This window comes from Onychomys torridus, chromosome 6 (genome assembly GCF_903995425.1).
Source record: "Onychomys torridus chromosome 6, mOncTor1.1, whole genome shotgun sequence".
Classification (NCBI taxonomy): Eukaryota; Metazoa; Chordata; class Mammalia; order Rodentia; family Cricetidae; genus Onychomys; species Onychomys torridus.
In genome coordinates, this window is record NC_050448.1 from 85,380,779 (window position 1) to 85,408,074 (window position 27,296).

Consider the following 27,296-nt stretch of genomic DNA (forward strand, 5'->3'; position numbering starts at 1 on the left):
TTCAGCTTTTCAACATGGCGGAGATAATTCATCTCCAGCTTTGGGAGCCATGCTCTCTGCTGACTCTGGGAGGCAGTGCGTTCATGTCTCCATCCAGCAGTGTGTAGCACAGAAACCTTCTTCTTTTTTTTTTTTTTCCTGTACTAGCAAAAGCTAAATCCACCATGCAGTGTGCTGCCTGGCTTGGAGATGCCTCTGTGTACCATAGCAGGAATCTGCTATGCTGCAAGTCAAGCCTGAATCCTGCATTGTCTCACAGCCTACATGAGACATGAAGTAGGAAGTGTTTTTGGCTCCATTTTAGAATCCGTTTTATTAAGTTCTCTCAGGTTTTAGGTGGAAATTTGAGCCAGTATGTTGGGCAGCCAAATGTAGTTGAAAGTTTTGTCTTGTCCCGCCTGGCCCCTCAGTCCTGCAGCCACTTATAAAATAATCACTCAGAGGCTTAAATTGTTTACAAACTTATGGTCATGGCTATGTCTCAAGCTTTTTGACTGCTAGTCTTGGCTATTCTGGCAGCGATAGGTGGGAGGCACCTGTGATGCCGAGCCTGTCACAGAGCTGTGGTGCAAGCTGCCACCATATTGACTGCAGCGACCATCATGGGGCCTGTGGGAGCTGTTCATCATGTTCTTATTATCTGTTTACCATCTCCAAATTGATAGTTATGTTCTTCTTCATTTTTAACCACAGCTTTTATGTGTGTCTTTTAAAAAAAGCAATTTTACTGAAAATCTCCCAATCTTATTTTTAAATTTTTATGGTTTTAGTATGTATGTATGTACATACGTACATATGTATGTATGTATGTATGTATGTATGTATGTATGTATGTATGTATGTGGCTGCTGGCACATATGTGGTACCCATGCATGTGGAGGTCAGAAGAAAACCTGCCGGAGTTGTCTCTGTTGTATTTATGAAGTTGTCCTGTGAGTTCTTTTGCTTACCATTGTAAGTTAAATTTGCTTAAAATAGTATATGTGTTCTTTATCTGTGTTTATCATTGTTATTACAAATTGCTAAATTATAGAATTGGTTCATCAATTTCCAGATTTCTGTTATAAGTAAGAATAGATTTTGATTTTGGTCGTAGTCCTGGGCATTGCACCTATGACCCGACACGTGCTGGGCAAGCTCTCTACCACTGAACTCTACTCAGGGAGGAAAGCTCTATTGCAAGTGCTCCTTGTATGTTCCACAGGACTGTTGTGTAAATGGACACCTTTGTTCTTCCTTTCTTCCTCATGTAGCTCAGCTACAGACTCCCAATGAAGCACACGACCTTCAGTACTTTCTTTTCTTTTGTCCCTTTGGTCTATTTGTTTGTTTGAGATGAGGGTTATGGAGCCCGACTTGGTAGCTCAGAATGGCCCTGGAACTCACCTCTTCTGTCTCAGCCTCCAGAATTCAGGGAATGCAAGTAGGAGCTGCCACATCCAGGTCCTGCAGTTGTTTTATGGTCAGGCTGATGGGTCAGTTGTAACTTAGTATTTGGCCAGTTAAATACATAATTTACCCTGTGAGTGCCGGCTCTCTGGGAGCTCTGAGTTGCACATCTGTTTGTTCTACCCATTCATTCTCTCCTTGTTCTCCCACTTCTGCATGCTACTGTTTGGAAACTATCCCAAGCCAGCAACCAGCATGGAAAATTGGCTCATCTGTTTCCCTTCCCTGCACAGGACACAGTTCTGCCCACAGTGCCAGTGGACACTCATTACCTGCATTTTGTCAGTGCATGAATGTTCACAATACTTTCACTGGAGCTGGAAATGACACGAGGCTCCTTGTCAGGTGAATGAATTTTGTTTCACAAAATTTCCATTTAGAAAAATACCACTAAAATTCCAGGCACACTTAGAGAAACATTTTTTTTTAAGATGAAATTTGAATTTTTATTATTGTGTGTGTGCAGACATACATGTGCCATGACACATGTGTGGCAGGTGGCAGACGACTTTCAGGAGTCAGTCCTCTCCTTCCACCGTGGGTTCCAGGTCATTAGCCTTGTGTGGCAAGCACTTTTTACCCACTGAGCCATCTTCTCTGGAGATGTTTGAAGGCTGAGTTAACACTGAGTTTTACATGGTAAAAATGGAGTATTGGGTATAAAAAAATGAGTTTATGTATAAAAGGTTACTTTAAAGTTGATTTGAAAGCCACCAAGGAAAAGAAGGTCAAAGACAAAAATAATACTAGAAGATCCAAAAGATACAAAGTTATTTAGTCAGATTTATTAACTTAGTCATTTGACTGCTTAGTGCTAGAGATATGCATATGACTTTAAAATAATCTTTCTCTTCAAGAAATATGAGGAACATGTGGAAATTACATTCAAATAAACAATTAAAAGAGCAATATATAGTGGATTCCAGTGAAGGGACAGTATACAAAACATCTGATCAGTACTCCTGTGTGTGCATGTGCGTATGGTGTGTGTGTGTGTGTGTGTGTGTGTGTGTGTGTGTGTGTGTGTGTCCTCCTGCTTATGTGTATATGTGCATGTGGAAGCCGGCTCAGGTTCCACAGGCTCCATCCACCTTTCTGTCTGTTTGCTTGTTTTCCTTTGCTGAGATGGGGTCTCCCAGTGGCTAGAACATCCTGCACATGGGAGGCTGGCTGGCCAGTGAGCCAGGGAAGGAGACCTTCTAGTTTCTGCTTCCTCAGCGTGCCTGGCTTATTTTTGCATAGGTTCTGGGGACTGAACTCAAATCCTTGTGGTTGCCAAGCAGGCATTTTACATGCTGGGCTGTCTCTCTAGCCCTATCATCGGTGCTCTTTGGAAATGTCAACATTGTTAAAATAAGAAAAGTCTGGAAACTGCCATAGTAGGGAAGAGCTTCAGGAAGCATGATAACTGAATAGAGTGTTATATCTCAGTGTGACACTGAGGCTAAAAGAACATTAGTTTAAAATGAAGGATGTCTGAAAATAAAGTATAAAATTTAGTTACGAATAATGTGTCAGCCATTAGTCATGATTGTAACAAGTAAACCACAAGTGTGTAAGATGTAACCAATAGGAGAGCATAGGTATGGCGATATACAAGAGCTGTCTATAGCATCCTCTCCATTTCTCTTAAAATCTGATGTTGCTCTAAAAGACAGTCTATTCCTTAAGAAGGAAAAATGAAAATACAGTGATACTGATAAAATCCAAAGGAGTGGCTTCAATGACAAAGACCCCAGAAGTGTTTGAGTAATGTGCGTACCAGTGCTGCTACAAGTCTTATAAACACCATTAAAATTGTATTTCAGCATGGATAGCGATGGGTCAATGACAATAGACTGGGATGAATGGAGAGACTACTTTTTCCTCCACCCTGCAAAAAATATCAATGAAATTATTCGTTTCTGGAAGCATTCTACTGTAAGGTTACTCTGCATTTTACTATTTTTTATCTTTCTTTAACTGTTGTAGTGGTAAATATTATTATATAGTTCCCATTATAGTTCTAGTCTCAATGGCTAAAGATGTGTTATTTACTTTTAACAATATTCTTATTTAGTAAGGAATGTTAGTATTTTATGTGCAAACATAGAAACCACAGTTTGCTTGTTAAAACCTACATCTTAATAGGTGCCTACTAAAAGGGTCTATTCTGTGTTAAAAATAGTGTTGTTATATGTAGTTGTGTTGTCCTAGAAAAGTGAAAAATACGTGTTTTCTTTCTACACAGATAATCCCATGCTTGAGTGGGTCTTTTGGCATTGGGAATATAAAATTACATATTAAGATTTCAGAATTTAGAGTAAAAAGGGAACGAATGTACAAGTTATCTGCTCTTTTAAGTCTCATAAGCCCCTTGACTTGAAGTTGTAAGGAGTAAAGGAAAGTCTGTATTGAAAGTCTTTTAAGTTCTTTAGATGCAAGGCGGGGCGTTAAAATACTGTACCCACAACACACAGTTCTCACCAGTGTTCTGTCTTCTCTCCATAGACAGTCCACAAGAAAGAAGACCACTAGCTCTGGAGTCAGAGTGCACACGTTTGAACCCACACCTCACACCCACTCTCAGTATATCTGTGCCTCAGTTTCTCCCGTGAGATAGTGGAGATAGCTGTATGAGTTTTCAGAGTTCAATTAGTACGTTAGTTAATGTGTTTAAAACAATCTAAGAACACGTGTTTTCAATAAACACTTATTAGGCTAGCCACTTTGTTTCATCTGTGTTCCTGAATGTTTGAACATGTGAGGAAGATGTAACATCATTTCTCATCTGGTTTTGATTTCTATGGTATTTTGATAACACATCTGATTTCTTACTTTTTGACCAGCCTTTCTATGTTCACTTAATTTATCTCCTATAACTACTACTTGGGATGTATTATTACATCTTTATTTTATTGGGAATCAATTTTTTTCCATATAATATATTCTGACTACAGTTTCCATTCCCCCAGTGGAATGGGGGAGAGTAATGAAAGAGACATCTTGATGGGGGTTGCATTTCGAGGTCAGGGAGAAACCTGGTGCCAGGAAAACCCCCAGGAATCCACAAGGATGACCCCAGCTAAGACTCCTAGCAATAGTGGAGAGGATGCCCTGAACTGGCCTTCTCCTGTAATCAGATTGGTGACTACTCTAATTGTCATCAGAAATACACTATTCAGTAACTGATGGAAGCAGATGCAAAGATCTACAGCCAAGCACTAGGCCGACCTCCAGGAGTCCTCCTGAAGAAAGGGAGGAGGGATTGTATGAGCGGGGGGTGGTGGGGGGGGTGGTGTCAAGGCTATGACAGAGGAACCCACAGTTGACATGAGCTGGTGAGAGCACATGGACCCTGGATCAACAAACAGTTAGGGAGCTTGCATGAGATTGACCTAGGCCCTCTGCATGTGTGTGTGACAGTGTGTAGCTTGCTGTGTTTGTAAGGCTCTTAGTGAGATCAGGACCCATCCCCTGGTGCTTAGCTGGCTTTTGTGAACCTGTTCCCCATGCTGGAGTACTTTGCTCAGCCTTTTATGCAGCAGGAGGAGCTTGGTCCTACCTCAACTCAGTGTGCCATGCTTTGTTCAAGCCTGTCTGCTCCTTTCTGAATGGAGATGGAGGAGTGGATGGGGAATGGGGTAGATGGAGTGCGGAGGGGATGAGGGAACTGGAGGAGAGGAGGGAGGGGAACTGTATGTAAAATAAATGAAAAAAAGTTAATAAAGGAAAATTAAAAAGAAAATAAAAGAAAAAGAAAAATAAAGAGAAAAAACATGAGAAGCACATATAGATACAGAGACACACACATGTTCACAGACACAGGAATCCCATAAAAACACAAAACCAGAATCCATAATATATTTGCAAAGGACCTGTAAGGTTAAAAATGCCCTGACACAACATAATGAGACAAAGAACTTCCTAAGATGCCCCTGAGTTCATTTTGTGTTGACTATCTCCTGCTGGACATTAGGCCTATTCTCAAGAGTGGTTTGTTTTCCCAGTTATCTCTGGTGGAGAAACGAATTTGTCATTGGCAAGTGGTTAATTGGAGCTAGCTTCTGGGTTAGGGATAGGGCATGTGTCCACTTCTCCTCTGGTACAGATCCATGCAGGCCTTATGCATACCGCCACAGTCTTTGTGAGTTAATATGTACATCGGTCCTGGCGTTTAGAAGGTCTTGCTTCCTTGGTGTCCTCCATCCCCTCTGGCTCTCACATTCTTTATACTTCTTCTGAGCCCTGAGGGGAGGGATTTGACTGAGATACATGCTCTAGAGTTGAGTGTTCCAAGGTCTCTCATTCTCTGCACATTGTCTGGCTGTGGGTGTCTGTATTATTCCCATCTGCCGCAAGAGGAAGCTTCTCTGATGATGGCTGAACAAGGCACTGGTCTATGAGTACAGCAGAGTGTCATTGGGAGTCATTTTATTGCTACTTTCTGTTTGCAGAGTAGTAGTATTTGATTTTCTCCTAGGTGCCTGGCCTCTGTCTAGTCTCCTGTCTTCGACCACCCAAGCAGTGTTGGGTATGGGTTACATCTCATGGAATGGCCCCCAAATCAAATCACATCTTGGTTGGTTTCTCCCATAAGCTTTGTACTACCATTTCACAGGAAAGTCATCATTGTAGATCTCAGGTTTCCCTAATTTCTTTTTCAGTGAGGTTGTCATGTGTATATAGAAGGGACACTGATTTTTGTGTGTTAATTTTGCATTCTGCTACTTTGCTGAAAGTGTTTATTAGCTGTAGGAGTTTTCTAGTAGATTTTTAAGGGTCATTTATGTATACTACCATATTATCTGCAATTAAAGATACTTTGACTTCTTCCTTTCCTGTTTGTCCCTCCTTGATCTCCTTCAGTTGCTTTATTGCTCTAGCTAAGACTTGGACAGGAATGGAGAGAATAGAAAACCTTGACTTGTTCCTGATTTAAGTGAAAATGCTTTAAATTTTTTTCCAATTAGATTGATATTGCCTATGGGCTTGCTGTAAACTGCCTTTATTATGTTTATGTATGTTCCTTGTTTCTTAATGTTTCTAGGACTTTTATCAAGAGGGACTATTAGATTTTGTCAAAGGTCTTTACTGCCTCTAGACACAAGCTGATGATCTGAGAGAAGGGAATCTCAGTTAAGAAAACGCCTCCATAAGATTTGGCTGCAGGCAAGCCTATAGGACATATTTTAATTAGTGACTGAAGGAGGAGGGCCCAGCCCTTTGTGGGTGGCACCACCTGGGCTGGTGGTCCTGGGCTCTATAAGAAAGCAGGTTGAGCAAGCCGTCCGATGAACAAGCCAGTAAGCAATACTCTTCCATGGCTTCTGCATCAGCTCTTGGCTCCAGGTTCCTGCTCTGCATGATTTCCTGCCCTCACTGCTTTTGATGATGAACTGTTATATGGGATTCTGAGTGAAATAAACTCTTTACTCCCCAAGTTGCTTTTGGTCATGGTGTTTCATGATGTCGGCTGACTCCAGAATTTCTCTGTTTAGTTTTTGTCTGGATGATTTGTCTATTGGCAGGAGTGTAGTATCAAATTCACCCACTATCACTACGTGAGGGTCAATATGTGACTTCAACTGTGGTAGTGTTTCTTTTATGAACTCATGTGTCCTTGTGTTTCCTTCATAGATGTAAACAATTGCAATGTTCTCTTGGTGTACTTATCTTTTGAGTATGTAGTGTCTTTCCGTCTCTTTTCTGATTTGTTTTGTTTTGAAGTCTATTTTGCCAGATATTAAGAAGGCTACACCCAGCTTGCTTCTTAGGTCCATTTGCTTAGAATTTATTTTTTCATCCTTTTACCCTGAGGTGATGTCTATCCTTGATGCTAAGTTGTGTTTCTTGGATGCAGCTGAGGGATAGATCCTGTTTTGCATCAGTTGTTAGTCTGTGTGCTTTTGTTGGGGAATTGAAACCATTTATGTGGATAGTTATCAATGAGCAGAGTTTGTTGATTCCTGTTATTTTGTTGTTACAGTGTGTCAGGTCCTGCCTGACTATCAAACAGTCTTGAAGGGAGGAGTGAGGATTGAGAAATAATAGATATAAAAAATAGAGATGCAAAGAAAAAGACAGAGACACAGAATAGCATCAGGAGGGCTCTGGGTCAATACCATAGTCACCCTGAGTTTATCCCTCATGGGATTTTTATACACCAGTAAGTGGAGAGGCAGAAGACCTCTTCCTCTCAAGGACACAATGGCTCAAGGTACAAAGCACAGACAAGTGTAAACACTTCCTCAGTTTTTAAAACATCTGGTAGCCATGCCTTATGGTAAAATATCCTGTAATTAGGCCTTGAAGTATGAGACAACTAGTAACCACACCTTTGGCCAAAACATCCTATTATGCAGCCTTGGGGGACAAAAACGAGATCTCTGACCTTGAGCCAATATGGAGTAAGGCCACACCATGGAGTCTCTGTGGGCCCCCACAGATGTGGGTTTTTTCCTCTTCTTCTTTGATTTGCTGTTCTGATATTATTTATCCCTTGTGTTTTCTTGGGTGTGGTTAACGTCTTCAGGTTGAAATTTTTCTTCTAGCACTTTCTATAGGGCTGGATTTGTAGATAGATACTTTGTGAATTTGGTTTCATCATGGGATTTCTTTCTTTCTCCATATATTGTTCTTGAAAGTTTTGCTGGGCATAGCATTCTTGTCTGGCATCTGTAGTCTCTTAGAGTTTGTAGAACATCTGTTCAGGCCCTTCTGGCTTCAGAGTCTCCATTAAGAAGTCAGGTGTTTTTCTGCCTTTCCCTGTTATTTGGTCTTCTCTTGTAGCTTTTAATATTTTGTTGTACCTTTAGTGTTTTGATTATTATGTGCTGTGAGGAATTGATTTTCTGGTCCAATCTGTTTAATATTCTCTATGCTTCTTGTACCTTGATAGGTACCCCCTTCTTTAGGTTAGGGGCATTTTCTTCTATCATTTTGTTGAAGATAATTTCTGTGCCTTTGACCTCTGTTTCTTTTCCTTCCTTAATCCTTAGACTTGTTCTTTTCATAGTGTCCCAGAGTTTCTGCATGTTTTAGATTCAACATTTTTTTTAAACTAATATATCCATTTCTTCTGTCATGTCTTCAATGCCTGAGTTTCTCTTCCAATTACATTCTGTTGGTGAGGCTTGCCTCTGGGGTTCCCATTTGAGTTCCTACATTTTTCTTTTCCATTTATCCCTCAGTTTGATTTTTTTTTTTATTGATTCCATTTTTACTTGCAAGTCTTGAACTATGTTCTTCATTTTATTTCAGTTTGTGTTTTCATAGATTTATTAATGGATGTATTCATATCCCTTTAAAGGACCTCTAACATATTTATAAAGGTTATTTTGAAGTCCTTGTCTTGTCTTCAGCTATGTTGCATTTCTCAGGGTCTACTATGGTAGAGTTGCTGGGCTCCACTGGAGACATAGTGCCCTGGTTATTACTGATTATGTGTTCATGCTGATGTCTAGTAATGCTAACTGGGAGGCCCAGCCTCCAGTCAGCACCAGGGTATGCAAAAAAAATTCCATGAATGTGGTGAGGGCTAGACTTTTTCTATCTGAGGGGAAAAAATAAGGAAACATACACTTTCTGATAGTAACTTTCTCTTTTACTTCATCTTAAAAAATCCTGTCTGAAAATCTCTCTAGCTCTCTCCCCTGCCTAACTACTCATCCCCTCTCCTCAGCTTCCTCTGCACACCTCCCCCACACTCTAATACACACTCACACACTCCCTCCGCATCTCTTCACATTGCTCCTCTACATAGCAGCAAGTCTTTTACACACACACACACACACACACACACACACACACACACACACTTTTACACCATTCACTCACTCATTCTCTCACTCACTCTCCTCTACGCACACATTTCTCCTCTGTTTCTTTTCCATATAGCTATACAAGCTCTCTCTTCTACAAAGCTACTCATCTTCTACCCAGCTCTCTCTGCACACATCTCCTGCTCTCTCAACACACACATACACACACACACACACACACACACACACACACACACACACACACACACTTTCACCTCTGCTCAGATCTTTACACAGACATACATCTCAGAATCTCTTTCTGAAAATCTCTCTTGCCCTCTTTCTCCTGTCTACTCATCCTCTCTCCTCAGCTCCCTCTGCACACCTACACACACTCTCTCACTCCTCCTTCTCCCTCTCAAAGCCAAACTCTGGACAATTAAATGTTACATTTTCAGGGTCCAACCCATTCTTATTACACATGATAAGTCACACAGTTTTTCTCAGGTTAGAGATGTCACACTGACTGGCCAGTGAGTAGCACTTGGCCGTGCATGTAGCTCTTTCCCAGACAGTGAATGGCATTGAATTTCAGCACTTAACAATAGCAGTTAGTTGGATGAACCTTAAGTGGTTAGGGTACATGCAGAAAGAGAATTGCTGCAGGAGGTTCTGTCTCCCAAAGTTACTTCAGTTTTGGCCTTGATTCAGCAATAAACACCTGGAACTTATGTTTGTGTTTTCTCTGCAGGGGCAGCTAGATTGTTTTGAATTTGCTCTGAAATCTAAAATTAGCTGTATTTGCGACTAAGAATACTGTTTACTTTCCTGTGTTAGTTATGAAAAGTATTCTAGTATTATCAGAATTGTACAGCGTAAGCAGAAATCATCTTTCTGACCATTCACAGCTCTTTGTGTGCCCAAAGATGTAAAACACACTACCAATGGGCTGTGGAAAGAACCCTACAGCTGTTCTTTTTAGGAAGGTAAGTGGTGGCACATGACAAAGTTACAGACATAAAACAACCAGTTTCCACAACCAGTGACCCCATGGACTTTGCCTACTAGGGTTCCCCAGCAGAGCGTTATTCATCTGGTGGGTGGACCTGTTGAGCACTGGTTGTCACATACTGTGTACACCTACAGCCTCCTGCAGTCTAGGAATCCGGGTTTGGGATGATTGGAATTCTAGGTGCTATTATCTGACCTTGTCTTTGCTGGGTGGGTGCTTTGTTTCTTGGTTTCTGTAACTTTCTCACGTTTTTAGGAGAGTGTGGTGGCTGTGGGTTACCTGGTAGGAAATGCTTATGAGATCCTGCCAGGTGTGGCTATGTCTTAGTTAGGGTTTCTATTGCCGTGAAGAGACATCCTGACCACGGCAACTCTTATAAAGAAAACATTTTATAGGGGGCTCACAGTCTCAGAGGTCAGTCCATTATCATCATGATAGGGACCATGGCAGCGTGCAGACAGAAGTGGTGCTGGAATAGTAGCTGAGAGTCCTACTTCTTGCAGGCAGTAGGAAGTTGCCTAACACACTGGGCAGTATCTTGAGCATAGGAAACCTCAAAGCCTGCCTCCACAGTGACACACTTCCTCTAACAAGGCCATACCTATTCCAAACAAAGCCACACCTCCTAATAGTGCCATTCCTGCTTGTCACCATCCAGTTTTCAAACATTTACCATCCACTGGGCATAAGGTTCCATCTCATTCCTCACTGAATATCACCTATTCTCCATGCAGTTTGAAAATATTTTCATAAGAGATCAGATGTGTTCATGTTATTTTACATGAATGTCTGTTCACAGCCTTTGCCTGTTTTTGATGAGTTTTCTATCTTGTTCTTATTTATTCATAGGAATTGCATATTTATTGTAGATACATATTCTTGAACTTAAGACTTGCAAATCCCTTTTCTCCCTACTATGTTATTTGCCCACTTGCTTGTTTTCTCCACATTGTTCTTAATTGAACAGGAATCCTTATGTTTTGATACTCAATGCATCAAAAGTCAATGGGCTTTCAACTCCTGCATTTTAAAGACTTCTTCACTATTGCTTGGTCTTTTTTACCTCTATTGATGTAGTTCCATCTCTTATATTTAGGTCTTAACACTTCTGTAGTTGCATTTGTACATGGCTAAGGGAAGGCTGTGTTTGTATGTTTTCCTGTATTGAGGAATTTTCTCAACACAATCTTACCAATCTATGGATTCCATATTTATTCTTAATACAGTACCTCTTTGCTCAGATATCAAACTTCCACTGATAGCTCAATATTCTCAGAGTTTTCTTTGTGTGTCTCTTCTAAATGTTTGTCTGATTTTATAGCCCTATTGAACTGTTTTTGATGCTCATGGCTCTATAGTGTCACTGAACCTGGTAAAGTAAGCAACCCCTCTTTACTCTTCATCATTTATTTTTTAAAGTCCAATTAACTGGAGTTTTTATTTTTCTACATAGGTTTTATAGTTTCTTGATTCTAGCTGCTTTAAAAGTGAAAATTGATTGTGATTTTATTTGTCTTAACATGGTCTGCTATAAGAAGCTAACACAGGTGTGGTGGCTTAAACAATGTATTTTCGTTCTAGCAGCTAGAGCCCTGAGCTAAAGGTGCATACTCCCATAGTCCGATTTTTAGCAGAATTTTCTTCCTGGTTATAGAGGAATATTTTGTCCCTCACAGATTGAATAAAAAAGAGTCAGATAGCTCCCAGGTCTCTTCTTAAGACACACATTCACACTGGGGTTAGGATTTAAGTGTATGAAATTGGAGGGAGGACACCAACATCCATCCCATTGCATTCTGCTCTTTAGTTCCAAATTTTACACTGCCACATCCCAAATAAATCCCATCATTCCCAGAGTCTCTATTCCTAACTTGTTCCACCACCACCTTTAAAGCCCAAGATAAAAGTGTTATCTCAACATCACCCAAACTGGGCGTGGGTATGACCGAGTGGAGCTCACTCTGGCACAAGTTCCTAGGTATCCATCAAAGGCTAAGTGTGCTGTTTGGCTGACATATTGCTTAAAAATAGAGGAATTTCATAGATAAATCCCAGCTTTCTGGTTTCTCTGGGAACATTAGAAGAACACAGAGCCCCAATATGCATTTTACATAAGAAAAACTGGGTAAAACTGGCTAAAGTGAAGAGGCAGATACGTCCATTTTCTGTGGGCTTTCTCCTGATGCCTGCATGAGACTTCATGCCTGGCCTCCAAAGGCATTTAAATTTGTGGTCTGTGGTTTGTTATTCTGACTCCTCTGTTTTTTCTCTCTTTCAGCCATCCCTTACTTTCATTTCCTTTTCTAATTAGCTGGTCTGTGATATCAGGTCCTCTCTAGACAGATCAACCTAATTTTGTACATGGAATGAAACAATATAAACTCAAAACTTAAATTCTTTGTTCTTGACAACCAACCTAGCGAACAGTGGGCATTTCAAACTCATGAACCCATCATCACTTTCTGCTTTCTAATGAATGATTATCTAAACCCTTAGAAAGATATGAAATCTAGTGTAAGTATGTGTGCTCACACCATGGCGGGTTTGTAGAGAGGACCGGAAAACTGGCAAGAGTCAGTACATAGGTTTTGGAAAATGAACTCAGTTTGCCAGGCTTGGTGGCCATCATCTCTATCTGCAGAACCATCTCATTGACCTTTGCCATTTTATTATTTTTTTAAAAATATCCCTTTCCTTGTCTATATATAATCTTGTGGTTCTTAGAATAAGTAATATCTTTAAGCATACCATTTTTGTTGCCTAGAACATTCCTTTGGGTATAGAAAGATAGTATAAAGCAATGGCCTCTGAGGTCCTGACACTTGAATTCAAATTTGGGCTTTGAGGCTTCTAAGTTACTTTAACTATAAAGAATTCTTTTCTTCCATTTTAAATTTGTGATTTTTATTTTTAAAATACTATTTTATTTTTATTAGTTCTTTGAGATTTTGTGCAATGTGTTTTGATCATATTTATCCCTTATCCAACTCCTCCCAGATCCACTCCTCTTTCCCCGCCTATTCACCTTTGTCTCCACTTTCCTAACCCATCAAGTCCAATTTGGGCATTCAGTGTTCCGTAGGATTTTCCCTGGGCACTTTTATTTCTTGTTGTGGTTATTGTTCTGTATTGTAGTTGATTGTATCTTTTTCCTATGTCTCGTATTATAGAGATAATAATAACAGAGCTCTGTAAAAGCTAGAGGCAGAAACCACCTTCACCATGGCTGTGTCACTAATACAAAGCCCAGAGCCTGGCATGTTGACGTTTGCTTCAACAATGTTTATTGAGCACACTTGTCTTCAGGAGCTGAGATCTAGGTTTCCAACAGCACACAGGGAGACCAGGTTGTCGGCCTCATCGGGCTTGCTTTGTACAAGAGTAGCCAACAATAAACAGAGTACACTAATCAATCATGATTGTGCATTATTAGACAGGAAGCGATTGAGTCAAGAAGAAACCTTTGTGGGCAGAGGGAAAACAATTTGAGAAGGTTCCTGAAAGGGTGTTAACAGAATGAATAAATCAAAGTGGGAAGCTAAGAAGAGCAGCCACTTACCTATCTCATCGACAGTAATAGAATCCAAGTCTAGTTTGGAGCTAGTCACTGAAACGCGATGCTTCAACACTTAAAAAATACTCCTCAGGAAATAAATTATGGTTGCTAAAGGTAAAATTACTAAATATAAACTCATTGTAATACACATTTTTAAAGAGAAAATTGGTCAACAGAAGGTCACTGAGTAAGTCAGAGTGTGTAAGTTGCTGTTCTTGCCTCCCGACTTTGACTCATATGTGTGAATTTGGAATAATGTGTGGAGATTTATTCAGTATTTATTCCTCACCTAGTATGTGGCAGACACGGTGTAAATGACGTACGTGTTCCCTGCTCTCAGGTTTACATTGTTTTCATGGAAGAGATTATTTAAATGATTTGAGAATTATTTTAAATTAACAGCTAATTTAATGAAAATTTTATTTTAAATCTGTATGTGAATGTGTTATACCAAGTAATTTGAGTATAAGCACCGAGTACTAAGCAAATTGTCAATCTTCAGTATAGGAAGTGACATATTTGAAAAATAAATGTTGAAGTTTTGGTCTGTGTGAAAAGTTTTTCTTGAGCTTTGTAGAAAGTTATGCTGTTATTTCTCAAGTGTTTCCATTTCAGTGTGTAATTCTTTTTTCTCTCATCAGATAATTGATATAGGAGAGAGTATAAGTATTCCTGATGAATTCACAGAGCAAGAGAAGAGGTCGGGGGAATGGTGGAAACGCTTGGTCGCAGCGGGAATAGCGAGTGCGATTGCGCGGACGTGCACGGCGCCTTTGGACCGCTTGAAAGTCTTGATGCAGGTAGTTTGTGTGCCTTGAAGGGAATGGAGAGTCCTTGATCATTAAAACGTTACTTTTAAGTGTCTGGCAGATGTCATAGTACTTCTCATTGAAATTATATGCTTTCTTGAAAATTTAAATGATTTTCTCTTTACTATCAAAATATTTCGTCATTTTCTTCAAGAGGCTCCTGAGGTGTTTGGAATGATTAATCTTGAATGTCAGTTTCACTGGACTAAGCTGAGCCTAGCAGATTAACAAAGCACTCGCCTGAGTGGTCTATCAGGGCATTTGCTGGAGGATTCACTAAGGGAGAGGAATCACCCTGAAGGTGGGCAGCACTCTCTTAGACTGGGCCTCAGGGGAGAAGGACAGGAAAAGGGGAGCCAGGCTCTCTCTGCTCCTTGCCACATGGTGGGAACTCCACTGCCTCGCTGCCATGAAAGAAATCTCTAAAGATTTGAGGCGAAAGGAGTCCATGCCTGTATGCTGCCTGCCTCCTCACAGTGTGAAAACACGACCTCATACAATACTCAAATGAATTTTACCTTCAAATAACAACAGAACTCCTCTATTAGACTGTTTTTCAGAAGCATAACTAGTCTACCCAATAATTATTAAAATTCATAATTATAATTCAATACTTGATAAATACTTTTGCTATAAGAATATAAAAATCAAGAAACAACATAGTGAATTTAAATTGGTAATTAAAATGATATATCTGGGTGTTTTATTGTTCTTTGCTGTTTTGGTGATATTGGTAACCTTTGGTGATGAATTATGGATAGTTATTATAGTATACTATGATAATTATGTAAAATTGTAATGTTACCTAATTAAGAACTTTGTAATTTGTCTGTAATTGTTCCTCATTTTCTCAAAATCTGTGACTCTGCTTAAATATTAAATTTATATGTAATTTTTAGAATATATATTGTGTTAGAAGGATATTATTTTGGATTAAGGGAGCTTCATTTATTTATTCCATACCTGTTTAGCAGAGTATGTTATCTATTAGGTTTTATTTATTTATTTATTTATTTATTTATTTATTTATTTATCCGAGACAGGGTTTCTCTGTGTAGCTTTGGCACCTTTCCTAGAACTCACACTGTAGCCCAGGCTGGCCTCGAACTCACAGAGATTCTCCTCCCTCTGCCTCCTGAGTGCTGGCATTAAAGTGCACCACTGCTTCCTGTATTAGGTCTTCAGGGGCATTAGACACAAGTTTTTAACATTAGAGGAATTATAATACATCAGGCAAATAGATAATTAGATAGTAAATATTGAAATGCCATTATAACTGGACAGAAAACACACTAGTACCATAGGAATACCAAGGGAGAATAGATACTATTTTATTTCTTCTTCTTATGTCTCATGTAGCTATATAATAATATCTTGGTTAATTTATCCAATGGAAATAAAGGCTTTAGTTTAATCATCTCAAATACGGGGAATATAGCTTAGTTATGGTAATAGAGCAACTAACCCATTACCCTTCTATGTGTTTGATTCCATGTGTAACCCATATTCTATTCAGCTAGGAAGCTAAATTTGGACAATTGTTAGGAAAGACAGAGTTGAAAATGTTCTGTTACATGTTAAAGTAGAAAACCAAGTTTTCCCAGTTCCTGAGCCTGCAATAAAAATTTTAAAAATTACATATAAAAGAAATAATATGGACGTTTGTGGTGATATTTTATTTGTATGTTAATAAATAAAGTTTGCCTGGAGATCAGAGGAAATAGCAAGCTATTAACACAAAAGTCAGGCAGTGAGAGCACACACCCTTAATCTGATCACTTGGCAGGCGGGATCTCTGTGTATTCAAGGCCACACTAGGGAACAGAGCCAGGTGTGGTGACTCACACTTTTCATCCCAGTGCCAACCATAGAGACCTGGAGGTCTGTACAGACAGGCAGTGACAAGGAAACGAGGTAGCTGGGCTAAGAGCCAATGAGAGGGCAGAACAGCAGGGCAAGAAAGGCGTGGGTAGACAAGAAGTAGCTCACATTTTGGAAGCTACAGAGCTGGTGAGGTAAGGTGCTTGGTGGCTCTCACTATTTCCCTGATCTCTAAGGCTTTCACCCCTATATTTGGCTCCGTGTTCTTTATTGAATAAGACTGCTTAGAAATTCGGCTACATTTACAGTGCTACACAGAGGAGACATGGTTAAGAGGTGACAGACATGGAAACGGGGCCAAGAGGGAAAATTAAGAAGAAAGATGGCTTATGTGCTTATTCCACGTTAGGTGCTAGAAATGCAAAGATGAACGAGCATAGTTCTTATTGTCCAGAACATTACAGACATATAAATCTGCGATGGTGATATGATATTGAAAAGAGTAATTGTTACTTTAGAGGTTTTGCTTCACACAACCTGGGAAAGAACATTGTAGGTACACCGAAGTAGAGATGATTAGATCTCTAAGGCTACACATGCGTCATTGGATTAGGGAGAGTGAAAAAGCATGCAGCAGCATCTGCAGTGAAACAGTGTTTGCTGGACATGATGGGGCTGCTGCACACGTGCACTCGCAGCAGCTGCAACCACATGCACAAGATCTGAATGAGATCAAGCCAGCTAAAACCACAGCATGGGCATGGGAGGCTCCTTTATGAAATCCTGTCTCTGTGAAGCAATTGGCAATTGATGGCTGCTGAGAGAGGGAGTGTCATCTCCAAGGATGTGGCTGGCCCCTGAGAGGCTGTGCTCCAGGAGATGGTTCTAGACCCATGCACATACTTGCGCATTGAGTGGGCACAGTGGATTAAAAAGCACATGAAGTTGAGAGAGAAAAGTGATGGAAGGGATGGGGAGGATGGAAGGGGGTGGATGAAAGACATTTGATCAAAACACATTATGTATGAAATTATTAAACAAAGAAATCTCAAATTAAAAAATATGGAGCAAATGTGGGGTTGTGGAAAGAATGAAAAAAGGAAAGAACTAAAGCAGACAGAGTAGGAAAAGGATGTGAAAAAGGAAAGGAAAATATCGAAAAATAGAGAATATGGAGGGAGAGTAGATAAGAAATGAATTAAAGCCAAGTGTAATGATACAGGCCTGTACTCTTAGCACTTGGGAAGGGGAGGCAAGAGAATCAGGAGTCTAAGGTCATCCTCAGTAACATAGCAAATTTCAGGTCAGACTCTGTCTGTCTGTCTCTCTCTCTCACACACACATTTTTTTAAAACCATAAGATGACAAACACAAAAACACAGGAAAGCATGGAGATAGACATTAGCTGACCTGTAATTCCCACAGCTCCCTTTGTTAGAAATTCAATTCAGTAACAAAATACTGCAGCCTGGCATAAAATCAGAAGTGTGTTGTTGTAGTTCTGGAGGACCAGTCAAGTAGACAGCAGAGCCAGCTGCTCCCAGGGTGCTGAGGGAGTCTGCTCCCGGTGCCTTTCCTTGACTTGGATACTTCATATTGCCTTCCTTCTTGGTGTGCTATTTCTCTATGTTAAAATTTCCCTTTTATAAGGATAAAGGTAATATTAGATCAGCTTGACTTCATCTGCAAAGACCCCATCCAAATAGGACCACACCCTGAGGGAATAGGAGTCTGGGCTTCGACATATTTGAGAGCTACGATACAATCCACAATACCCTGAAGTCTCAATGTATTCACCTTGAAAGTTTGATGTATTTTCATCCAGTTCAATTTTCAATGCATTTCAATATTTCAATGTGCTCTTTAATAATCTTGGGGTACTTTTGGTAGCAACCACACACTTTGCTTATGCTGAGGGTCTCTGTCTTCCATAAGTTGTCTTTATTTTTCTTTGATGTTTTAGATTACAATAGTCCCCATCTCTGGGGGAATTTTCCCATTGGTTACCTTACACTGCAGATAGTTATAAACTCTAGAATACTGTATTTTACTCTATACACACACACATACATACATACATACATACATACATACACACGATAAAATTTAATTCATAAATTAAGCAAAATAAGAGATTACCAGCATTAATACTAAAGTACAACAATCATAGTAATATACCCTAATGCAAGTTACACGACTTTTCATCTCTCACTTAAGGAAGCACTTTATGTTGGCTCTGGCACATGCATATTGCAAACATCACTACTGCTGAGCTTTGGGGCCTTAGTGAAGTATAATAAAGGATGCTTGAACATATGCACTATGGTAATACTGCAGTAGTAGATCTGATAATGGAGATAGCTCCTAACTGATTATTGGGTAGGTAGAATATACCACCTGGATACACTGCACAAAGGTGACTCATAACCTTGGAAGGCAAGGTGGTGGGTGATTTTTATCATCTATACCGAACAGCATGCAATTGAAAATGCAGGAAATGTTTATTTCTGTGATTTTACTTTATTTGAAGCATGGGATGCAAAACAATGGATAGAGGGAAGGCTACATGATTTTTATGTGTATCTGGGAACAAGAAAAAATACTAACATTGATTTATGTGACTGAAGGAAAATTAAACAGCTGTTGAAAATTATGAAGTATACAGGTATAATTACTTCACCAGCAATGAAGTAGTTCTATATTACCAGCAAAATGAATTTAAATACATTTGCCACTTATTTCTAGGTGCGTCGTTCAAGAATGAGTAAAATGAGATTGGTTGATGAGTTCAAGCAGATGATAAGAGAAGGAGGACCTTTTTCTCTTTGGCGAGGAAATGGTGTGAATGTTATAAAAATCGCTCCAGAGACAGCACTCAAGGTAGCGGCCTACGAACAGGTAAAGTGTTATTGACTATGGGGCTTTAAATGGTTATGTTTTAAATTTAATTTTTTGTAAGTTTAGACGTTTGTGAAAGAGAGCACAAGTGTATATAAGCAAGAATTGTCAGTGTAAATGTTACTGGTTTTTCTTTTCATTCGTGCTTTATTATTATAGAGTGCTTCTAGAGGCTGCACAGTATTACCGTTTGTTTTTCCTTTTGCTCAGGTGTTGTACCATGTTGATCCGGGTGAGTGTGCTAAACCTTTGTCTTCAATACATGCCACTTCATCCTAGGAGCTGATCTTTGAAGTGTGCTCTTAAGTTTGGTTTGCTAGTGTTTTATTGAGGATTTTTTCATCTATATTCACTTGGGATACTGCCTCTTGTTTTATTTTATTATGTTTTTGGCTTGGAACCAGTGTGATGCTGGCCTCTTAAAGTGAATTTAGGAGTATCCTTTTTATTTTTCTTAAAGAGTGGAGAAAGAGTAACATCAGTTTTTTTTTTTTTTTTTTTTTTTTTTTTTTTTTTTTTTTTTTTTTTTTTTTTTTTAAATTAAAGCCATCTGACTATTGGTTTTCTTTTGTTTGGAGATTTTTGATTGGTGATCCTGTCTCCTTATTTGTTATTGGTCTGTTCAGGTTTTCTGTTTCTTCTTATTTCAGGTAATGACTTTATTTTAGGGGACAAAGTTATGTAGTTTATTGGTCTTTAGTTCTTCATACTAGTATCTTATAATTATTTTTATTTCTGTGATACCAACTGTAATATACCCTTTTTATTTTTGATTTTAGTTTTTTTAAAAGGCATTTACCCCACCCCCTCATTTTTAAAAAAAATTTAAGATGAAATTTTGCTGTTTTGAAGGCTACCTCAGTCTCCCAGTAGCTGGGATTATAGGCATGCACCACTATATTCAGCTACATGGCTCCTTTTTAACGGCATTGATCTCTTAGCAAGTTTTCTATATACCCCCTTTTCTGGACAGGCTGTAGATTTTCTGAGTCTTTCAGCTCTTCTCATCCCACCCCCCAGTTCTTATGGCCTAAAAGAGGCCAATGCATGCTGCAGCCTGAATGCTACACTGCTTTGGAATTTTCTCTGCCAAGTAAAGCATTCTGTCACCTTGAAAGTCTGACATGCAAAGTCCCAGGCCACAAACAACATGCATCCTAACTTTTTTTTTTTTTTTTACAGGTGTATGCCTGCATGCATATATGTTTATTGTGTGTATGCCTACTGTCTGTGGAGGTCAGAAGAGAATACTAGATCCCCTGGGATTGGAGTTAAGAATGGTTGTAAGCCCACAAGTGGATGTTGGGAACTGAGCCCAGTCCTCTGCAAGAACAGCAAGTGTTCTTAGCCACTGAACCATCTCTGTACTTCTACCCTAATTCTTGTATATGGCTAACAAGGGTGGCCTGCAGGCTAACAGAGTCCTCAGAAGCTTTACTGTCCTAATCTTCCTTACTATACTCTTTGTAACCAGAGAGTCTGCCATGCTGTTTCTAGTTATCTAGTTACCAGACACACTGACTTCTATGTGTAAAGCAGAGTGTCAAAAAGAGAGAAAAGTACAACTCCTGTTTATGCTATTTACATGCTGCTTATGATATAACATATTCATGAATAGACTTAAGTAATTTAATGTAGCTATTGAATTATTCCATAGAATAAATGAAGAAAAGAAAAAAGCTGAATAGAGAGCTTTAACTTATCTATTACATAGAAACTAAAATTTAGTATTGTACTAGGTCGTACTAATATTCAGCACCTGATATATAATATATTTTAATATAATTTTATACTCGTAGTTACTGTTATAAAACTTGAAAGGCATATATTTCAGCAATACTATACATTTCAATATTTTTATTTATACAGTATAAGAAACTTCTTAGTTTTGATGGATCTAATTTAGGAGTTCTTCAAAGATTTATAGCTGGTTCCATGGCTGGTGCAACTTCCCAAACCTGTATTTATCCCATGGAGGTATGTATTATTATAACATTTTAATTAAAATAATGCTTTTAATGCAACTAAGAACCCAAAATTGCTTCCAGATCACTATAGTAACTTTGTATGATTTGAATCTTGTATAAAGTATCAGTCTCAATATACTTTGTTGTTGTTTGAGACAAATGATGTTGTAGATAGACCAAGAAAATACATTCGTTTAGTCACTTGGTAGGTGAATATGGATTGTATGCATGCTGAACTTAAGATATTTTACTAGGTGCCATGTAGGATCCAAGGGGGACTGAGATGGGGATTTTGATCATGTATTCCATCGTCTATAAGGGAAAATAAAATATATACATCAATATCAATGATCCAAAATTGAAAAAAGTTATAGAAGATAGCTCACTATATAGTGCTAGGGAAACTCAAAGGGGAGAATTTATTTATTTCTTGTTAAGAATTTGATCAAAGACATGACCAGAATGTGTGATCATGGCATAGGCTTTGAACACAAGGGATTATGAAGAAAGGCATTTTTAGTGGAAATAGCAGGTTGAACCAAGGAAAGGAAATTTTAATAAGTAGACACTTAGTTTTGCACTGTTTGAGGTGTTTTTATTGTTGTTGTTTGTTTGTGTTTGGTTATTTGAGACAGTATCTTACTCTATAGTCCAAGTTAGCCTGGAAATCACTATTCAGCCCAGGCTAACACTGAGCTTGTTGGCTGGCAATCCCTTGTCCTGGTCTCCTGTGTGTTGAGATTACAGGCATAAGCTATAATTTTTTATAAAATTTGTAAGCATGATATAACAAACCTTACTAGATTGCTACATAATCCAGGTGAATCTAATCATTACCCTATTATTACATTACTGTCTTTTACACCTAGGTGATGAAGACCAGGCTGATTTTAGGTAAAACTGGCCAGTATTCTGGGATTATTGATTGTGGCAGAAAACTTCTGAAGACAGAGGGCATTCGGACCTTCTTCAAAGGCTACGTTCCCAACATGATAGGCATCGTACCATATGCAGGCTTAGATCTCGCCATCTTTGAGGTGAGTTCATTCTCAAAGTATTACATTATACATTATATTTGACAATGTGACACAAGATTTTTATTTTGAAATATAGATATGGCTTTTCATGAAATAGCTTCTGATCAAGAATCAAATTGAGTGTTTTATTTGCCTTTCTCTTAGACATCTGGTAATCTAGTCATTTTCATTTTTGTTTGTTTATTTTTTGTAACGTACTTCTTGGTAATGATGATTATAGACATAACTTCTGATAAAATAGTAGTTTTTAAGCCCTGGAATGCATCAGAATCATCCACTTGTAGATCTTTAAAAGAATAGACCCCCTTGGTCACATCCTGAGGTATTCTGATTTAATTATCCCAGGAAGAACTGTTGCAGTTGGAATATTCTTTGTGCTGCCAAACCAACTCCTAAATAAAGACACAGAGACTTACTATTGATTATGAATACTCAGCCTTCACTTGGGCTTGTCCCACTAGCCCTTCTAACTTAATTTAACTGTTTCTATTTATCTATGTTTTGCCTCAGGGCTTTTTACCTTTCATTATGTATATCCTACTTTCCTGCTTCCTCCATGTCTGTCTGGCCCCTGGCATCTCCCTTGTATCTTTTTCTTTCTTCTTCAAGCCTAAATTCCTCCTTCTACTTACTCTCCCTGCCCAGAAGTCCTGCCTATACCTCCTCCCATGCTATTGGCCGTTCGACTTTTTATTAGACCAATCAGGTGCCTTGGGCAGGCAAGGTAAAACAGCAACACACCTTTGCATAGTTAAACAAATATTTCTCAACAGCCTGGGATTCAGATTTTCTAACTGCAGAGAAGAATCTGATGTGCAGATAAGGTTGAGAAAACAGAACTATTCTTGCATGGTTGTGAAGATTAGAATCAAGGAAAATAATAAACATGGGTTAAAGATGAGAGCCAGCCTAAAAGTGAAACCCTGACAGTGTAGTCTTATCAGGCAGGGTCACAGGCATTTCATGGTCACAATCATACATTTGTCTCAGGACAGATTTGAGATTGGCATAAAAATGCTATTGTGCTAGTTTCTGTGGGAATGTCCAGAATTATTGCTCTGGTCTTTAAAACCAAAACAATAAAAGGAACACCAAACAAAACAAAATAAAAGGAACAAACAAACAAACAAACAAAAAACAAAAGTAAAAACAAAGCCAGACAACAACACATAAGAAACGTAGACATACAAATGTAGAGTGTGAGGCTCAGGCCCGAGACTTAATTCTGCTTAGAGCTGCGAGATCAAAGGTCCTCTCTTCTCCAGCAGCTTCTGAAGAACTATTGGCTGGAACACTACTCCGTGAACTCAGTGAACCCCGGGTTAATGATCGTGCTGGGATGCAGCACACTGTCGCATACTTGTGGTCAGTTAGCCAGCTTCCCCCTGAACCTTGTTAGAACTCGCATGCAGGCAGGTGAGTGTTTCAGTAGTTTAGTTTAGTGATGCCATCACTAAGGTAAGAATATGTTTCAAGTAAGTATGAATTGATGGTTTGAAAAACAGAAAAACCAATAGAATTGATAAAGGAAAAGCTAACCAGTTTAAAACATTAGATCTGAATGTATTGTTGTTATTATTTTAAAGATTTATTTATTTTATTTTATGTGTATGAGTGTGTTGCTTGCATATATCTACATGTTCTCCCTAAGTGCAGTGCCTGAAGCAGCCAGAAGAGTGCACTAGATCTCTAGGAGCTGGAGTTAGAGACGGTCACGTGCCTCCATGTGGGTCCTGGGAACTGAACTTAGGTCGTCTGGAAGAGCAGCAAGTGCTCTTAACCATTGAATGATTTCTCTTGGAAACTTTTATAAGTTTCAAATGTTTTTGTTTTCCCCCCTCCAGAGCTCTGTCTGGGGCCGTCATTTGCTCTGGTTACTGATGATCTCTTTAAGAGAATTTTAAACTAGGAAGTGCCATGTAGAGCAGTATAGGGTTTCTGTCTTTAAATCAAAGCAACAGCTAATCCACAGAGGCACGTCGCTCTTCTTGGTTTTGCTGTTACTGTTATAAACTGCTTTGGGACTCCCTGTACTTCAGTCTGCTCAAGGAGGTGATATTAAGGATTGTGTGTTTTATTTTCTTGGTGAAATATTAGGGATTTAGACTTTAACAAATGAAAAAAGATCACTGTTCAAAGATGCAAAAGCAACACAATGCTACTATCTTTTGAGTAAATTCAGGGTCTCATGGTGGGTGATAATGCTTTAGCTTTTTCTTTCTCAGTTGGGCTTTGGGTTCAATTTATATCAAAATTGAGGTGGAGAATTTCCACGCCTAGCATCACTCATGCCTTCTTCTGTTCAACTACCCTTCAGTCCTACTTCCAAATGCTTCTGTGAAGTCTCTCATGAAAGACTTGCAAGTTGTTCAAGGGAACTTTCTGCACTGATGAAATCATCTATATCTGTACTGCCCAGTATAGTAGCCACTAGTTACATGCGGCTGTCAGGCATTTGAAATGTACTAATATGACTGAAGAAGCAGAAATTTAATTTAATTTTAATTAAACAGTCACATATATAGTTACTATCCTATTGATCAACATAGGATCATTCTATATATGAGTATCCTCTGAAATGGTTTCAATTTCTATAAATTCTCATTATCTTTGGGCTAGATTAATAAGTAAGTATTAAATATTGAATTATACTGTGTTTTAAAATTTATAGCTATCCGGAAAAATGAAACAATACCTATGTTGCAGCTCATTAAAGAAATATACACTAAAGAAGGAAAGAGGGGATTTTACAGGGGTCTTACCCCTAACGTCATCAAGCTGCTTCCTGCAGTGGGCGTCGGCTGTGTGGCTCATGAACTAGTGAAACTCCTTTTTGGATTAACCTAGAAGTGGAATATCAAACCGCCACCATTGCTGTATTGGTACAAGATAATCCTGGGCTCTCAGATGATCTTACTGTTTCCTGAAAGGAAAGAAATCTCAACTAATTGTAAAATGACTCTGTCTTTATTTATTATAAAACATACAAATTAAATAATAGTTTTGGTAGAGTTCTTTAATAATTTAAAATCCTTTATTATCCGCAGAATTCTTATTTTACATTTCCTGTTACCTTCTCCTTAAACCTAAAATTAGGTTTTGATTGGGGGCTAATATATTGTACAACCACATTAGAAAACATTTGGTAAGCTACACTAGAGTTTCTGCTAGCAGTCTCTTTTTAAGTTATGAACTTCATTTTACACAGTAAAGCAAAAGTCAGTGCATTTAAATTTGACACTGCAGTTCATCTCTTCAGCAAAGTGGAAACCCATCCCATAATTCCTTCTAGAATGTTATGGATTGTCACTTCCCTTGCTAGTCTGGTGTCCCTTCAGTTTCTGCACATCCCCCCTCCCCCACCCCAAGTTCGTTTTATCTTTCTAGACATCTTCGTAGACAAGAGCTGCCTTTCTTGCCTAGCTTGGGTGAATTCCTGAGTATGTGGTTTCCACAAACCCTGAGAACAATTTGCCTGGGGCAGCGGCTTCTCTTTCACTCCACTGGGAAGAAAGTTGGCTAACATTTTTTAACTGAAGTCCCATTTGTGTCCTCAAAAGCCCTACTCACTTCAGCCATCTCAGGTAATCTAACTGAAACCAGTTGCTGGAGCTGGAGGTGGGGCAGCTGTCTCCTCCTGGGAGGGAAGGAGGGAGGGCTAAGTGTGTGACTCACTGCACATCGTCTCCAGAGTTCCTCTTTGCAGTCACTGCCTTTTATTTGCACTGTGAGTGGGAGCTTCAGGGGTCATAAAGTTGACTGAGCAATAATGCTGTTATGACGTTATACTTCACTTTAAAATAAGATGTCTATTGTTGGAACTCTAATAGTTGGTTAGTTCTGTATTTTTTTTTTTTACTTTGTTAGCAAATATCAATTGTACAAAAATGAATAGTTTCACTGTGTCATTTTCATACATTATGCTATGAACTTTGGTCACATTCAACAATAAACTTAGTTAAAAAGTGAGCAAAGGACTTGGATCAACATTTTCCCAAAGAAAAATACAAATAAGCAAATAAAATAAAATAAGCAAATAAAAGTTCCTTGATATTCCTGACCACAAGAAAAGCATATTCAAACTTAAATGAAATCCAGTTTTACACCACTGTGATGGCTATTATTGAGAAAACCCTAGAAAACAGTGAGTTCTGGTGAGGATGCAGAGAAACTGAAGCCCTGTGCACTGTTGATGGAGACCGGTGCCACTGTTGCGGAGAACAGTTCCTCAGGAGATCTCATCACCGAAAAGAAGAATGATTCTGCAGTCCAGCATCTTACGCTGATGTGGATATGGCTCTGTATGCCATGAATGTGTTGCTCTGATTGATTGATAAATGAGACATTGATTGGCCAGTAGCCAGGCAGGAAGTATAGTATAGGCGGGACAGGAGAGAGGAGAATTCTGAGTCAGGAGATGCTGCCAGCTGCCACCATGAGAAGTAAGATGTAAAGTACTGGTAAGCCCCAAGCCATGTGGCAACTTATAGATTAATAGAATGGGTTAATTTAAGATATAAGAACTAGATAGCAAGAAGCCTGCCATGGCCATACAGTTTATAAGTAATGTAAATCTCTGTGTGTTTACTTGGGTCTGAGTGGCTGTGGGCCCAGTGGTACTGTAGTTAGAGTTTTCTTGCCTGGCCCACAGTCAAGACAAATCTCTCTTACCCGCCAGTCCCACAGTCTCTCAGACCCAACCAAGAAAACACACAGAGACTTATATTGTTTACAAACTGTATGGCTGTGGCAGGCTTCTTGTTATCTTCTTCTTCTATCTTAAATTAACCCATTTCTGTTAGTCTATACTTTGCCACATGGCTTGTGGCTTACCGGTTTCTTTACATGTTGCTTCTCATGGCAGCGGCTGGCAGTGTCTCTCCCAGCCTTCCTGTTCCCAGCCTTCTCCTCTTCCTTGTCCCGCCTACCCTATCCTTCCTGCCTGGCTACTAGCTAATCAGCACTTTATTTATTTTAACCAATCAGAGCAACACATTTGACATAC

General features: G+C 39.1%; 1 protein-coding gene across 1 annotated transcript in view; it reads left to right on the forward strand.

Annotated features, from left to right (window-relative positions):
* LOC118585877 (calcium-binding mitochondrial carrier protein SCaMC-1-like) overlaps positions 1 to 25,267 on the forward strand; it is a 56,368-nt gene extending 31,101 nt beyond the window's left edge. Inside the window, exons 4-10 of the mRNA XM_036190847.1 lie at positions 3,258 to 3,369; positions 14,401 to 14,559; positions 19,135 to 19,287; positions 21,157 to 21,264; positions 22,124 to 22,291; positions 23,560 to 23,707; positions 24,963 to 25,267. Of these exons, the coding sequence (XP_036046740.1) occupies positions 3,258 to 3,369; positions 14,401 to 14,559; positions 19,135 to 19,287; positions 21,157 to 21,264; positions 22,124 to 22,291; positions 23,560 to 23,707; positions 24,963 to 25,138 (1,024 nt within the window). The 3' untranslated portion in view covers positions 25,139 to 25,267. The remainder of the gene's footprint in view (positions 1 to 3,257; positions 3,370 to 14,400; positions 14,560 to 19,134; positions 19,288 to 21,156; positions 21,265 to 22,123; positions 22,292 to 23,559; positions 23,708 to 24,962) is intronic.
* The last annotated feature ends 2,029 nt before the right edge of the window (positions 25,268 to 27,296 follow it).